Source organism: Equus caballus, chromosome 30 (assembly GCF_041296265.1).
Source record: "Equus caballus isolate H_3958 breed thoroughbred chromosome 30, TB-T2T, whole genome shotgun sequence".
Lineage (NCBI taxonomy): Eukaryota > Metazoa > Chordata > Mammalia > Perissodactyla > Equidae > Equus > Equus caballus.
The window spans coordinates 33,371,834-33,389,549 of record NC_091713.1 but is presented as its reverse complement, the minus strand read 5'-3'; the positions used below and the strand labels follow the sequence as shown (position 1 = coordinate 33,389,549).

General features: G+C 36.6%; 1 protein-coding gene across 1 annotated transcript in view; it reads left to right on the top strand.

The window, feature by feature from the left end:
- The window catches only part of LOC100060815 (complement factor H), a 185,319-nt gene that overhangs the window by 6,983 nt on the left and 160,620 nt on the right, over positions 1 to 17,716 (top strand). The window contains exons 3-4 of the mRNA XM_070255829.1: positions 11,837 to 12,031; positions 12,471 to 12,647. Of these exons, the coding sequence (XP_070111930.1) occupies positions 11,837 to 12,031; positions 12,471 to 12,647 (372 nt within the window). The remainder of the gene's footprint in view (positions 1 to 11,836; positions 12,032 to 12,470; positions 12,648 to 17,716) is intronic.

Sequence of the window (17,716 nt, the reverse complement as noted above, 5' to 3'; positions counted from 1 at the left end):
TTATTTTTATTTCTTTGAGGAAGATTAGCCCTGAGCTAACATCTGCGCCAATCCTCCTCTTTTTGGCTGAGGAAGACTGGCCCTGAGCTAACATCTGTGCCCATCTTCCTCTACTTTATATGTGGGATGCCTGCCACAGCATGGCTTGCCATGTCTGCACCTGAGATCCGAACTGGCGAACCCTGGACCGCCGAAGTGGAACGTGTGCACTTAACCACTGTGCCACTGAGCCGGCCCCCAAAAACCATATTTTTGTAAATGAGAAACTCTTTTAATTTTTTGCTATTAAACATTAAATATATGTGTACATGTGTATGTGTGATTATATATTTCTCTAACTAATGTAATTCTAACATCTGAACTAAAACATCAGGTAAGACGAGTGTCTTTGAACCCCTAGTCTATTTGTTATTTATTTTTGCTTTACAAATTTATTCCAAAACATATTGGCTTAAAGTAACAAAACTGCATCATCTCAGAGTTACTACGGGTCAGCAATTTGGGATGGCTTAGCTGGCTAGTTCTGAGTCAGACTCCTGTGTTGCAGTCCAGATGTCGGCCTGGGCTGCAGTCACTGGAGGGCTTGGCTGGGCTGGAGGACCTGCTTCCAAGATAGCCCACCCACGTGGCTTTTGGTAGAAGCCTCAGTTCCGTATCACATGGGTGTCTCCATAGGCTGCTTGAATGGCAGCTAACTTTCACCAGAGCCAGTGATTGGAGAGAGAGAGAGAGAAGGAAGCCTCCATCCCATTTATGACTTAGTCACACACTGTCACTTCAGCCATACCTGCTCCTTAGAAGTGAGTCACTGAGTCCAGCACACTCAAGGGGAGAGGAATTAGGCTTCCCTTTTTGGAGGGAGCTGTGTTGAAGACATTGTGGAATTTTCTAAAGCCATCACGGAACAAAATGCCACTCAATTCAACAGAGTTTTATTTCTGGGGACATTTCCTCTGCCCTTTTTCAAGTGTTTTCTGTCTCTACAAATATATTCCTTTTCTCTATATCACAGTTTATTGTAAAAGCGAACCCACTCAAGCTGGATATTCCATGAACAAAAAATGTAATGATACAAATAATAGGTCAATGGCCTCAATGTTAATTCCAGGCCTAAGTCCAAAATGGATTTTTGATGCATGAGACTCATGAAGAAGAAGCTGTTATCAGTAAGAAACAGACTTCAATGTTCATTGGCTATAAGGAAAATGTTTATTTAGTTAGACTTGACATACAACATTATATTGGTTTCAGATATACAACCTAATGATTTGATATTTGTATATATTGCTTAATGATCACAACAAGAAGTCTAGCTAACATATATTAACACACACAGTTATATACTTTTTTCCCCTTGTGATGAGAACTTTGAAGATCTACCCTCATAGAAACTTTCAAATATACAATACAGTGATAAAACTACAGTCACCATGCTGTGCATTACGTCTCCATGACTTAATTATTTTATAAGTGGAAGTGTGGATCATTTGACCACCTTCACCCATTTTGCTCCCACACCCCACCGGCAGTCACCAATCAGTTCTCTGTATCTATGAGTTATTTTTTTTTTTTAGATTCCATATATAAGTGAGCTCATACAGTACTTGTATTTCTGTCTTTGCCTTATTTCGCTTAGCATAATGCCCTCAAGGTCCATCAATGTTGTCACAAATGGCAAGATTTCCTTCTTTGTTATGGCTGAATAATATCCCATTGTGTGCGTATATATATATATATATATATATATCCATACATCCATATACCACATTTTCTTTATTCATTCATCTATCTATGGACGTGTAGGTGGCTTCCACGTCTTGGCTGTTGTAAATAATTCTGTAATGAACATGGGATGATAGATATCTCTTCAAGATAGTAACTTCATTTCCTTTGGATAAATACCCAGAAGTGAAATTGCTGGATCATATGGTAGTTCTATTTTTAATTTTTTGAGGAACCTCCATACTGTTTTCCACAGTGGCTACAAGTTACATTTCCACCACAGTTCACAAGGCTTCCCTTTTCCCCATATCCTCACCAACACTTGTTATCTCTTGTGTTTGAGGATAGCCATTCTAACAGGTGTGAGGTGATATCTCATTGTGGTTTTGATTTTCATTTCTCTGATGATTAATGATGTTGAATATCTTTTCATGTATGTGTTGTCCATCTGTATGGCTTCTTTGGAAAAACGTCTGTTCAGATCCTCTGCCCAGTTTCTGATTAGATTTTCTTTTTTGTTTCTTGCAATTGAGTTACATGAGTTCTTCATATCTTTTGGATATTAATCTCTTATCAGATATATGATTTACAAATATTTTCTCCCATTTGGTAGCTTGCCTTCTCATTTGTTGATGGTTTCCTTTGATGGGCAGACACTTTTTAGTTTAATATAGTTTTCCCACTTGCTTGTTTTTACTTTTTGTTGCCTTTGCTTTTGATGTCAAATTAAAAAATCATCTCCAAGGCTCATGTCATGGACTTTACACTCTATGTTTCTTCTTGGTTTCAGGGCTTAGGTTCAAATCTCTAATCCATTTTGAGTTAGTTTTTGTGCATGGTGTAAGATAGTGGTCCAGATTCCTTCTTTTGCATATGGCAGTCCAGCTTTCCCAATACCATGTATAGAAGAGACTGTTCTTTCCTTACTATATATTCTTGGCTCCTTTGGCATTAATTAATTGTCCATATATGTGTATGTCCATATATGTGTTCTGGGCTCTCTATTCTGTTTCATTGATCTATATGTCTGTTTTTATGCCAGTACCACACTGTTTTGATTACTATAGCTTTGAAATATAGTTTGAAATCAAGAAGCAGGATTGTTCTCCTTTCTTAAGATTGCTTTGACTCTTTGGGGTCTTTTGTGGTCCCAAACAGATTTTAGGATTGTTTTCTCTATTTCTGTGAAAAATGCTGTTGGAATTTTAAAAGGGCTTGCTATGACTCTGCAGATTGCTTCGGATAGCATGGAAATTTTAACAATATTAATTATTCCAATCCATGAGCACTGAATATCTTTCTGTTTGTGCTTTCTTCAATTTATTTTATTATTGTCTTTTAGTTTTCAGTGTGTAGGTCTTTAACCTCCTTGGTTAGATTTATTCCTAGGTATTTTAGTCTTTTTGATTCAATTGTAAATAAGATTGTTTTCTTAATTTCTCTTTTTCATAATGCATTATTAATATACAGAAATGCAACAGATTTTTATGTAATGATTTTGTATCCTGTAACTTTACTGACTTCGTTTATTAGTTCAGATAGATTGTTGGTGGAGTCTTTGGTGTTTTCTATAATATAACATCATGTCATCTGCAAATAGTGACATTTTTAGTTCTTCCTCTCCAATCTGGATAATTTTGTTTGTTTTTATTCCTAATTGCTGTAGCTCAGACTTCCAGTACTATGTTGAATAAAAGTGGCAAGCATGGGCACTCTTGTCTTGTTCCTTATCTTAGAGGAATAGCTTTCAGCTTTTCACTGTTGTGTGTGATGTTGGCTATGGGTTTGTCATATATTGCCTGTATCATGTTTGGTACATTGCCTCTATGCTTAGTTGTTGAGAGTGAAGTGCATGCTAAATTTTGTCAAATGCTTTTTCTGCATCTGTTGAGATGACCGTATCATTTTTATCATTTATCTTGTTAATGTGGTATAGTGCATTGATTGACTTACGAATGTTAAACCATCCTTGCATCCTTGTAATAAATCTCACTTGATCGTGGTGTATGATCCTTTTAATATATTGATGAATTTGGTTTGCTAATATTTTGTTGAGGATTTTTGCATCTATATGCATCAGGAATATTGGCCTGTCATTTTCTTTTCTTGAAGTGTCTTTGTCTGGTTTTGGAATCAGGGTACCACTGGCCTCATAAAATGAGTTTGGAAGTATTCCTCCCTCTTCTATTTTTTTGAAGAGTTTGAGAAGGATTGGCATTTGTTCTTTTTTAAATATCTACTATAATTGACCATTGAAGACGTCCGGTCTTGGACTCTTTTTTGGGAGATTTTTGATTACTGATTCAATCTCCTCACTAGTAATTAGTCTATTCAGATTTTTTATTTCTTCATGATTCAGTCTTGGTAGGTTGTATGTTTCTAGAAATTTATCCATTTATTCCAGTTGTCTCATTTGTTAGTATAACTGTTCATAGTTGTCTCTTCTGATCTTTTTTATTTCTGTGGTATCAGTGGTAATGCCTCCCTTTTATTTCTGATTTTCTTTGTTTGACTCTTGGTGAATCCAGTTAAAGACTTGTCAGTTTTGTTTATCTTTTAAAACACCAGCTCTTTGTTTTACTGATCTCTTCTATTGTCTTTTTGTCTCTATTAAATTTATTTCCACTCTGCATTTTGTTATTTCCTTCCTTCTACTAACTTTGGGCTTCGTTTGCTCTTCTTTTTCTAGTTCCTGGAGGAATAAAGTTGGTTTGTTTATTTGAGATTTTTTTATTTCCTGATGTAGGCTTTTATCACCATGAACATCCCTCATAGAATGGATTTTGCTGCATCCCATAAGTTTTGGTATGTTTTATTTCCATTTTCATTTGTCTTAAGGTATGTTTGATTTCTCTTTTGATTATTTTCTTTGACACATTGGTTGTTCAGTAGCATCTCCATGTATTTGTGGATTTTCCAGTTTTATTCTTGTAATTGTTTTCTAGTTTCATGCCATTGCAGTTGGAAAAGATACTTGATATAATTTCAGTCTTCTTAAATGTATTATGCGTTGTTTTGTGATTTATCCTGGAGACTGTTCCATGTGCACTTGAGAAGAATGTGTATTCCATTGCTTTTGGATGGAATGTTCTGTACATATCTATTAAGTCCATCTGGTCTAACATGTTGTTTAAAGTCAATATTTTCTTACTGATTTTCTGTCTGGATGATCTATCCAGGGGTGAAAGTGGAGTATCAAAGTCTCCCACAATTATTGTATTGCTATCTGTTTCTTCCTTTAGGTCTGTAAATATTTGCTTTATGTATTTAAATGCTGCTATCTTGGGTGCATAAATATTTACGAATGTTATATCCTGTTGTTGGATTGACCCCTTTATCATTTTGTAATGCCCTTTGTTTGTCTCTTATTCTAGTCTTTTTTTTAAAAGTCTATTTTGTATGATGTAAGTATGGCTACCTCATGTTTCTTTTGGTTTCCATCTGCATAGAATATCTTTTTCTATCCCTTCACTTTCAGTCTGTGTGTATCTTTAGATTCGAAGTGTCTTGTAGGCAGCATATAGATGGGTCTTGATTTTTATCCATTTAGACACTCTATGTATTTGAGTGGAGAAATTAGTCCATTTACATTTAAAGAAATTATTGATAGGTATGCACTTATTGCCATTTTGTTGATTTCTTACCTGCTGCTTTGTAATTCCTCTGTTCTTTTCTTCTCTTTCCTTCTTCCCCCTTAGTGATTTGATGATTTTCTGTTGTGCTATGCTTAGATTCCTTTCCCTTTAACTTTTGTTTATCTAATATAGATTTTGCTTTTGGTTACCATATGGCTTACATAAAATAACTTATATTTATTACAGTCTATTTTAACTTGATAACAACTTAAGGCTGATTGAATTTTAAAACTCTACACTTTTGTCACACACCCCCACCCAACTTTTATGTTTTTGTTGTCACAACCTACATCTTTTTATCTTGTGTATCTCTTAAGAAATTATTGTAGTTATATTTTTACTACATTTTTCTCTTAATCTTTGTACTGACTTTATAAGTGATTATGCCACCACCTTTAGAACATTAGATTATTCAGAATTTACTCTATATTTACCTTTGCCAGTGAGATTTATTCTTTCATATGTTTCCCTGTTACTAATTAGAAGCCTCTCATTTCAGCTTAAAGATGATCTCCTTTAGCTTTTGCTTGTCTGGAAAATTCTTTATTTCTCCTTCAATTCTGACGGACAGCTTTGCCATGTAGAATCTTGTTGGTTGGCAGGTTTTTTCCTTCAGCACTTTGAATATGTTGTGCCTCTTTTCTGGCCTGCAAAGTTTCTGCTGAAAAATCTGCTTATAGTCTAATGGACTACACAGATGTGTACAGAACAAGTTGTGCTTCTCTTGCTGCTTTTAGATTCAATCCTTGTCATTAACTTTTGGCATTTTAGGAATAATGTGTATTGGTGTGGTTCTTTTTGGGTTCAACTTATTTGGGAATCTCTCTGCTTCCTGACTCTGGATTCTGTTTCCTTCCCTCGGATAAAGAAGTTTTCAACCATTATTTCTTCTAATAAGTTTTCTGCCCCATTCTCTTTCTCTTCTCCTTCTGGAACTCTTATAATGAGAATGTTGGTCTGCTTGATATTGTCCCATAAGTCCCTTTAGTTATTTTCACTGATTTTCTTTCTTTTTTCTTTTCTAATTGGGTGAGCTCCACTTTGACTTCACTGATTCTTTCTTCTGTTTCTTCTAGCCTTCTGTTGAACTCTTATATTGTATTTTTTAGTTTACTCACTGTATTTCTTGGCTCTGTGACTTGCATTTGGTACTTTCTTATATTTTGTCTCTCTTTGTGGAAATTCTGACTTATGTTCTCCTGAACTCAGCATCTTTATGAGCATTATTTTGAACTCTTTTATGGATAAGTTGCTTATCTTCACTTCATTAAGGTCTTCTTTGAGGTGTTATCTTGTTCTTTCATTTGGAACATATTCTTTTGTTTCTTCATTTTTCTTGACTATCTGTGCTGATTTCTGTGCATTAGAGAAAACAGCCACTTTTTCCAGTCTTGAAAGTGTGATCTTGCATAGAAGGTGATTTTTTTTTAAAAGATTTTACTTTTTCCTTTTTCTCCCCAAAGCTCCCCCCAGTACATAGTTGTATATTCTTCATTGTGCGTCCTTCTAGCTGTGGTATGTGGGACGCTGCCACAGCGGGTTGATGAGCAGTGCCATGTCCGCACCCAGGATTCGAACCAATGAAACAGTGGGCTGCCAGCAGCGGAGCACGCGAACTTAACCACTCGTCCATGGGGCCAGCCCCAGAAGGTGAATTTTATAGTTCAACTCTGTCCCAGCTCTTGGTTGTCTCTCAAGTCCTCGTGATTTGCTTTTAGTGGTCCCCAGTAGTTGAGGGTGTGTCAAAGTCCATCAGTGTCCCAAAGAGGAAACTCTCAGTCAGCCCCTAGATTCAGGCTGATTGGAAGCCAGGTCCTCAGGCAGCAGCTTTTACAGTATGCAAATATACCTCTTTCAGGGAAGACTGGAATATGGACATTACGGTCTGCTCCCTCTGAGCTGAGCTGTGGGGTGACAGCCAATTAAGAACACTTTCTTTCATTGCTTCTGTCCTGTTGAAACCATGAACATAAGCCCCACTGGGAACCAGAGCCAGACAATCAAGCAGTAATATCTGGGCAGTAGCCACAAAAACTGGGGCAGCAGATGTACAAACCAGGACACCAGTTCCCGTCCAGGAGATACTAGTGCTATTGAGCTTGGCAAAGGGAGAGCATGAAGATAGCACCTGCCCTTGAAGGTCTCTGGAGGGAAGATTACCATGGGCCCTTACTTGTGTTCAATTAGAAGCCTGCCCCTCAGGCCTCAGCTATAAAGATAGGCTAATAGGTCTCTTTGTCAGTAAGATGACTCCTCAGTCTCTTGTCTCTACTGTGTTCTGGGGTAGGTAGCTAGTTAAAAATGCTTTCTCCCTTTGTTATAGTCCTGTGGGACCCATGAACATAAGCCCCACTGGCCACCAAAGCCCAGGAATCTAGACGTATCCCCTGGACTTGCAGCCATAGAAATTGGGGCCCAGAGGAGGGTACAGATATTGGTGAGCAGGAGCAAGGCAGAGGGAGAGCACACAGATGGTGTCCCCTGGTCTTGGTCCCTTGGGAGCACTTAGCAGACTTCTAGATGTGTGGCAAACCAGAAGCCTGCCCCTCAGTCCAAAGCTTCAGGACAAGGTAATAAGCTTCTTTCACAGAAGGAGTGAGGTTGTATTTCAGTCTGCATCTGCACTGTGCCATGTGGGTGGTAGATGGCCACAATTGTCTCTCCATTTGCTACAGTCTCATGGGATCCATGATCACAAACTTCAGTGGCCACCAAAGCTAAGTGATCAAAGAACATCCCTTGGGTGTCAGTGAGTAAATCTGGTACCACAACACAAAAACTGGGGAGCCAGACCTTTGTACCGGCTCCTGTCTTGGCGATACTGGCGCTCTGGAGCACTGCAGAGGGAGAGCGTGAAGATATCACCTAAATTCTAAGGGCTTTGGAGAAGATTACATTCAATGCTTAGGTTTGTGTTTAATTAGAACTCTGAGCCTCAGGCCACAGCCATGAAGATAAATCTAATAGACTTCTCGAGGAAAGATGGGCATCTCAGACCGTGCCTCTCTGCTGTGCCCTTGGGATGGTAGCCTGTTAAAAACTCTTTCTCCCTTTGTTATAGTCCTGTGGAACCCACAAGTATAAGATCTGTTAGCCACCAGATCCAAGCAATCTGGAGGTATCTCCTGGGTGCCAGCAACAAATATCAGGGCATCATAGAATGGTACAAGCTCCTTTCTAGGAGATACTAGTGATTTGGAGCTAGGCAGAGGAAGAGTACAGTCTGGTGCATTTCGGGAGGCCCCTGGACGTGAGTTAAATTAAGTCTGCACCACAGACCAATGCTTTATGGTAGGAAAGTAAGCTTCTTCCACAGAAGGTCTGGGCACTTTTCAGTTGGCTTCCTATGCTCTGGGCCCTGGGGTTGGTGAGTCCACACACGTGGGCCCTTTAAGAATGATTCCTCAGGTAGCTATAGCTTTGTGAGTCTTGTGGACACAAGCCCTGTTGACTTTCAAAGATAGATGCTTTAGGGGCTCATTTTTCAGGTGCTAGATGTGGTGTTCAAACCCTTCACTCCTCAGGGAGATGCTTGGGGTTTTGAGTTCCCTCCTGACTGTGGGTCACCATGATTGGGGTGAGGTTTATGGTGAGATGTGTCCAGTTTCTCCTACCCATGTCAAAGTGGATTTTTCCTCATTTGCCTGATGTGTAGGAGTCACTCAGCTCCTTCTATTTTTTTTCCAGAGGAAATTATTCTGTTTTTAGCTGTAAATTTGATGTGTCTGTGGGTGGAAGTGAGTTCAGGATCCTCCTACATTGCCACCTGAACCACTTCCACAGGGAAAATATTTAATCATGTTTATGGTTGATTTATGAAAATGATAGATCAGCCCAATTGTATCTGGATCTCAGCAAGGTTATTCCACAAAGGACGTTATGAGGTTCTTGTGGACAACATAGTGAAATGGACGGGCTAGATGGTTTATCAGAGAGTTTGCAGTTTCATTAAATGACCTTCTCTGATTCTCAGATGCAGAAATTTGTTCTTAGGCCCACTCCATCATTCATTTGTGTCATCAAACAGTTTGACGATTTGGAGGAAATGCAGTACAAATTCACACCTGGAATGATACCGGGCAAAGCGATAGTGAATCTCATTGGCACAGATTCATCGTTCAAAAAGAATCCTATACACTAGGTTGAATCTAATAACATGATATTTAACAGTGATAACTATAAGATCCTGAGCTTGGGTCAAACATATTAGCTGTACAAGTATGGAGAGAGTAGAAACAGTTTTAAAAATTAGTGAATATTTTAATCAATTTTGAGATAAATTTGAGTCAAAACTATGCTGGAACTACCATAACTGCCAATGAGACCACAACCTGCATTGGTAGAAGTGTAAGAGGTAGAAGGAAGCTATTGTAAGTGCTGCCAATGTAAGTGCTGATCAGACCAAATGGGAAATAGTATATTTGCTTCAGAAATGATGTTGTTAGATGGTAAAGACAGATTGAAGTGTACCCAAATGAAAGAGAAAAATAACAAAGGAGCTCAGGCCTGTGATAATAATAACGCAATTTTAATTATACTTACTTTGTGTACCTTTAGAAAAGAATTCTCATTGGACTATTTTATTTATCTCATTTCCTTTGAAACACCATAATGTGATGGACAACCACGCTTGTTCTGAAATCAGACAACTGGGGTTCAATTTCCTCCCCTATAATTCAATGGAAAATTTAACTGAGCTCCTTAAGACTCCAGTTCTTGCAAATCCAAAGTCTCAAGCTTGCCCAAGGTAGAGTTATTGTTGAATGACACGCATCTTGACATATGATGATGAAATTCATCCAAAGGTAAAGAGAAAATACTCTCAATCTCCAAAATGTAGTGGGGGAAAAAAAACCCCTGGAATGTTACTGAAAAGGAATGAGATTAAATGAGCATTTGAATCTCAGTATTAGAAGCTTCAAAAAAGTGGACAAACATCTAAGGATGAGAGTTATGGACTTTAGACCAAGAATCTATACCTAGAGAAGATATCATTCAAAAATCTTTTTTAAAGAAAGACATTAGTATATGCAAAGATTCAAAGTTTATAATACACATAACAAGCCTGTAGAAACTATTGAAAATTTTCTCCAAACAAAAAAGAAAATGGATCAGTGAACTTAAGGAAGATGAAGAAGATAATGAATACTTGTGTGTGTATATCCATGTGTGTGTGTTTGAAATTTTTTTTAACATGTTGCATAAAGTTTCTTGTAATAGAATCATATTTCGTGGAAAAAATTTATACTCAGGGGCCTGCCTGGTGGTGTAGTGGTTAGGTTTGCACACTCTGATTTGGTGGCCTAGGTTCGCATGTTTGGATCCCGGGCATGGACCTAGCATGGCTTGTCAAGCCACGCTGTGGCAGCATATCATATAAAGTAAAGAAAGATTGGCACAGATGTTAGCTCAGTGACAGTCTTCCTCAAGCAAAAAGAGGAAGATTGGCAACAGATGTTAGCTCGGGGACAATCTTCCTCACCAAAAAAAGAAGAAGAAGAAGAAAAAGAAAGAAAGAAAGAAACAAAAACTTAGACTCATCTGGTAGTAAAAGTTGTAGATTATCTCTAAAGCATCCAATTAAAAGGGCAAATTTTTCTGAAAAATATTATATATAAATGTTTGTAAACAACAAAACAACATAGCACTTAAACATATATGTTAAAATTATTCAGTATATTAGAAGAACTGAATAAAATGTAATTATATTATACCTCATTTAAAAATATGTATCAGACATATTTAAAAGCATCTCATTCTCCAACTAAAATCAGAAATAAAAAATCAAATGTTTACCATAATCTTAATGATTTGGATATTAAGAAATATTCCTACTTCATTTGTCTAGTTAAATAAAGAAGGGAACATTTGCCTCAATGACTGGTTTGAGGCTTGAATAAGAATGCTATTTTTCTGTGTGTTAGGACCAATGGAAACTTTTTGTGCTTCTCTGTATTTCTTGCATTGTTTCCAATAAATAGAAAATAAACTAATGAATGTTAATCTAAAAGAAAATCACCCCACTATCTTCCTACATTGAGTTGGGCTCAGAAGAAAAGGCAGGACTCTGATTTCTGATGAGAATAACAAAGGAAAATAAAACAGATGAGCTGAATGATAAAATGAGCACTTTTATCTCTCAAATGAGAAGCTCGTTTAATCAACCTGGGCTAGGATTTATGTACTCAAGGAGACCTCATTAAATAGGTCTGCACAGTTTTCTTCCTGGAGAGTCTTCATACAAGTTTATATATCATATGATCCACAAGACATAATTTTATCTTCATTACCAAGGACTTCCTCACATACCTCAGTCATCTGAATTTGATAACTTCTCTTGTCCTAGAATCTCTAATGCAATGAGGATAATTAGGCTAATAAGAGAATATAATTCACCAATGAAACAATTCATCTCTAATCTGACTTTTTATTAAATTAAAACATTATTTATACTGGTTTCTTATGTTTTTTATTGAAAGTGAAGACTTGTGATTTTCCAGACATAAGACATGGAAGTCTATACAGTGAAGACTATTATAAGCCAAACTTTCCAGTGTCTGTAGGACGTTATTATTCCTACTACTGTGATAAAAATTTTGTGACTCCTTCAGGACATAGCTGGGATTATATTTATTGCAGACCAAAAGGATGGTCACCAGCAGTACCATGCTTCCGTAAGTAAACCTCTTTATAATTGTATGTGTATCAGTATTTCAAAGACTGGAGAGAGAAAAACACATAAGTGAATACAATTAAGTCTTGTTTGAAAAAATAAGGCTAAGGAAGGAGTTCTATGGGAAAAAAAATCAATGTAGGTCTTTCATAAGGAGCTCTTCATGAGAATCACCTGAGAGATAAGGATGGAGACTTTACAAAAATATCTATGTAATTTATACATATTTTAATAATGAAACGAGGTAAATAATATTGAATATTAATTTTTATTTTTTAAGGAATATTTGGTAGTAGCTATAGTTTTCCTTAAGTTATACATTATTTTTGGATACTTATTCATTCTAATTTAAATGCTGTAAAGATAATAGTTAATTTAGTATTTGGACCAAATTTGTGGGTTTTAAAAAAATATTCATCTATAATTTTTATGATCCTTAGGACAATGTAACTTCCATTATTTGGAACATGGAAACTATCCAAATTATGAAAAAAAATATTTACAGGGTCAATCGGTAAAAGTTGAATGCTATTCCGGCTACAGTTTTCCAAATGAGGAGAGCTTAATGACATGTACGGAGAACGGCTGGTCCCCTCCTCCCAGATGCATCCATGTCAGTAAGTAAACTGCTCTGAGAATCACCATGTTTCTGATTTACTATATTAACTGTGATAAAATGTTTATATCAACATCTTTGTTTGCCAGTGGACCTGTTTGATTTTATTTTCTCCAAGGGTGTATGAATGGATCTAAAAATTTCTCGATACATATATAGCAAAATAAATTAGCTTATTGATAGACATTAGCCAAGAAAATAGCAAAAGCACCACAAATAAGAAACCTGTAATGATAGAATGACATCAGCAAGATGGTAGAAAAGGAGTTTCTATTTTCTTTGCCACAAAGAACACTGACTTTGACAATCACCCATGGACAAGATCAACTTTGTGAGAGTTTGGGAATCTAGCAGAGAAGTTTCAGCACACCACTTGAGCAAAAAATCCAAGATTGGATGCATTGACGAGGGTGAGTTTGAAAGTTTCACTTACCTGAGTCACCCCTCCCCTGAAGTGGCACAGCTCAGTGCCAAGAACGATCCACTCAGCCCATGATTTATCTACTAGGGGAAAGAAAGAGCTTGTGAGTCAATGATTGGCTCCCTCATCTGTCTGCACCACTGACAAAAAGTCCCATTTCTTTCCAACTACATCCAGAATACTGAAGTGATATGCATCCTTCAGGGGTTTGAGAGAACCTTGGAGCACAGCAGCCAGGGCTCAGAATGCCTCAAGAGACACAGATCCTGCTAACCACTTTGCAGACTCTACCAGGAAGCCCACTCATTAGCCACTGGGGATCCCTTGCCTGCAGATCCTGCTCACCAAGGGGCACCCCTGACACAAGACGCATCTCACCCACACACTCCCCTCCCTGTGTACACCCCCAAAAGTAGTGAGTGGGAGCCTTTGCCAATGGCTAGTGAGCAAATTCAGAAAGCAAATCTGACTGCACAGGAATGGGAGAGCACAAACTTGATCATTGAGCATTGCCCCAAGGAAAGCAAACAGGAAGCTGTTAGCATCCAGACTGGCTTTGCAAGATTTAGAGAAAGCATATAATGTAAGAATTCCCTCCCAGGAGGTAACAAGGCATGTTGAGCAAGTGTATTCATAAAAAGATCTGAAAAAGCCTCAGATTTCCTAGTAGGGGTGACAGAAGTTATTTCCTTCCAAAAGTTAGTCTTAAGGACTAGACGAATTAACTTCTTCTTCAAATGTAAAGACAGCAATGCAACATTTCAGGAACCATGAAAAAATCAAAGAAACATGACACCACAAAATGCACACAATAATTTTCCACAAACTGACCTCAAATAATGAGGATCAATGATTTACCTTATAAAGAACTCGAAATAGTTATTTCAAGGAAGCTCAGTGAGCTACAAGAAAATAGAAAAAGACAATTCAAAGAAATCAGGAAAATAATGAGATAGAAATAATAAAAAGAACCAAATAGAAATTTTGGTATTTAAGAATACAATGAATGCAATGAAAAATACAGTGAGAGCATCAATAACAGACTTTATCAAACAGAAGAAAGAACATGTGAAGTAGAAGACAGGTTATTTGAAATTTTCCAATCAGAGGAGAACAAAGGAAAAAGAATTATAGAGTGAAGAGAGCCTACATGAATTATGGGAGATTATGAAGGGAAACGTTTTAGGCATTAAGGGAGTCCCAGAATGGGATGAGTTGGAGAAAAGGGCATAAAGTTTAAAGAAATAGTGGATGATATCTTACCAAAGCTGGGAAGAGATACAGACAACCAAAATGAAGAAGCTCGTAAGTCCCCAAACGGATTCAACCCAAAGATATCTTTTATAAGACACATTCTCATAAAACTAGCTGAATAAAAAGAAAGAGAGAATTTTGAAAGCAGCAAGAGAGAAAAAAGTACCTCACATACATGGGAACCCCTGTAAGGATATCAGGAGATTTATCAACAAAAAACTTGATGCCAGGTGAGTGGGTGATATATTCAAAGTGCTGAAATAAAAAAACACCTGCCACTCAGGAATACTTTACCCAGCAAAGCTTTCTTACAGAAATGAAGGAGAGATGACTTCACCAGACAAATCAAAGCTGAGGGAATTCCTCAACACTAGACCTGCTTTACAAGAAACGTTAAAAGGAGTTCTTCAAGTTGAAATGAAAGAGCATTAATTAGTAACATGAAAACACATACAAATATATACCACATTGATAAAAGTAAATATATAGTTAAATGTAGAATACTCTAATACCATAATATGGTGGTGTATAAGTGACTTAATTCCAATATAAAGATCAAAAGACACGTTTAAAAAATAAATATAGCTATCACTTTTGGCCCTGGCGTTCTCAAATAGTGGCATATCACAAGATTCTAATGCATAACAGAACTGAGGATTTCATTTCTAGTATTATTAAATGGACAATCTAAATGAGTAAGTCCCATCCCAAAAGAAAAAAAAACTTTATTAATAAGTATATGCTGACAAATTATCACATGAAAATGATCTAAGAATACCACTGAGGCTGAATTAGTAATCAAAATCATTCCTACAAAGAAAAGCCCAGAACCAGATGTTTTCACTGGCATATTCTATGAAACATTTAAAGAAGAATAAATGCCAATCCTTCTTAAACCATTCTAAAGAATTCAAGAGGAGAGAATACTTCCAAAATCATTTTACGAGGTCAGCATTGCCTTGTTACCAAAGCTAGACAAGAATGCTACAAAAAAATAAAATGATAAACCAATATCATTGATAAACATAGATGCAAAAATGCTCAGTAAAATATTAGCAAACTGAATTCAACAGCACTTTAAGAAAATAATACACCATCGTGAAGTTGGATGTACCCATGAAATTCAAGGATGGTTCAGCAGATGCAAATCAGTAAACTTGACACACCACATTAATGATATGAAGAGTAAAAATCATATGATTATCTCAATAGACACAGGAAAAGCATTTGGCAAAATTCAGCATCCATTTATGATTAAAAAAATAAGACTGTCAACAAAGTAGGTATCAAAGGAATATACCTCAACATAATAAAGGTCATACTTGAGAAGCCCACAACTAAGATCGTACTGAACAGTGAAAAGCTGAAAGCTTTTCCTCAAGGGTTAGGAAAAAGACAAGGATGCCCATTCTCACCATTTATACTCAGCATAGTACTGGAGGTCCTAGCCAAAGCAATTAGGCGACAAAAGGAAATAAAAGCCAGCCAAATAGGAAAGAAAAAGTGAAACGGTCTCTCTTGTCAGCTGACATGATCTTATACATAGAAAACCCTAAAGAGGGCACCAAAAAGATGTTAGAACTAATAAAAGAATTCAGCAAAGCTGCAGGATACAAAATCAGTATATGAAAATCATTTATAAACTAACAGAAAACTATCAGAGAAATTAAGAAAGTGACCCATTTATAATAGCATCAAAAATAACAAAATATCTAGGAATAAATTTAACTAATGAAGTGAAAGATCTTTAGCCTGAAAACCTAAGACATAGATGAAATATATTGAAGAAGACATAAATAAATGGAAAGATATCCCATGTTCATGGCCTGGAAGAATTAGTATTGTTAAAATGTCCATACTACCCAAAGTGACCTGCAGAGATAGTGAAATCCTTGTTAAAATCCCATGGGCATTTTCCCCAGAAATATTTTTTAAAAATCCTAAAATACTTGTGCACCCACAAAGGACCCCCAAATAGCCAAATCAATCTTGCGAGAGAAGAACAAAGAGACATCACACTTCATGATTTCATAATAAGGATAAGGATAATAAGGGAAACAATATGGTAGTGGCATAAAAAATAGACACACAGATAAATGGAACAGAATCAGCAGTCCAGAAATAAACCCATGCATATATAATCAACCAATATTTGAGAGGGGAGCCAAGCATACACAATGGGGAAAGGAACGTCTTCAGTAAATGGTGTTGGGAAAACTGGATATCCACAAGCAAAAGAATGAAATGAGACCCCTATATTAAACCACTGACAAAAATTAACTCTAAATGGACTCTCCTATTTTGCAGCATAGATGAGTTTGTTCTTAAATATAAGACTTGAAACCACAAAGTTACTAGAAGAAAACATAGAGAAATATCTTCTTGACATTGGTCAGGGCAATGACTTTTTTTGATATGACGCCAAAAGCACAGACATCAAAAGCTAAAATAAATAAAGAGGACCACATCAAAATAAAATCTTCTGTGCAGTAAATCAACAAAACGAAAAGGCAACCTATGGAAAGGGAGAAAATATTTTTTAAAACATATATCTGATAAGGAGTTAATAAAAAATAATATGAGTAACATACAACTTCATAGCAAAACAAACAGTTCAATTAAAAAATGGCAAAGGATTTGAATAGACATTTTTCTGAAGAATACATGCAAATAGGAAACCAGTACATGAAAAAATACTCAAAATCACTAATCATCATGTATATGCAAATCAAAACTTACAAGGGGATATCACTTCATATCTGTTAGAATAACTTTTATCGAAAAGGCAAGGGATAACAAGTGTTGGTGAAGATGTGGAGAAAAGGAAATCCTTGTACAGTTTTGGTGGGAATGTAATTTGTTACGGCCATAGAGAAGACAGTATAGAAGTTCCTCAGAAAGTTAATAGAACTATCATATGATCCTGCAATCCCATTTTGGGGTATGTATCCAAAGGAAGTGAAGTAAGTATCTTGAAGAGAGATCTTTAAACCCATGTTCACTGCAGCATTATTCACAATAGCCAAGCTATGAAATCAACCTAAGTGTCTATGACTGGATGAATGGATAAAGAAGATGTAGTACATATTTGTAAAATGGAATGTTATCCCACCATGAGAAAGAAGGAAATCCTGCCATTTAGGACAACATGGGTAAACCCAGAGGACATTATGTTAAGTGTAATAAGCCAGAGAAAGACAAATACTTAGGATAAAACTTACAGAATATTTTCTATAATAAAAAAAATGAAGAAAAAACCCCCAAATTCATAGAAACAGAGAGTAAAATGATAGTTACTAGGGGCTCGGGAGTGAGAGAAATTGGGAAATGCTGACCCAAGGCTGTAAGCCTTCAGTTATAAGAAGAATAATTCTGGAGATCTAATGCACAGCTTG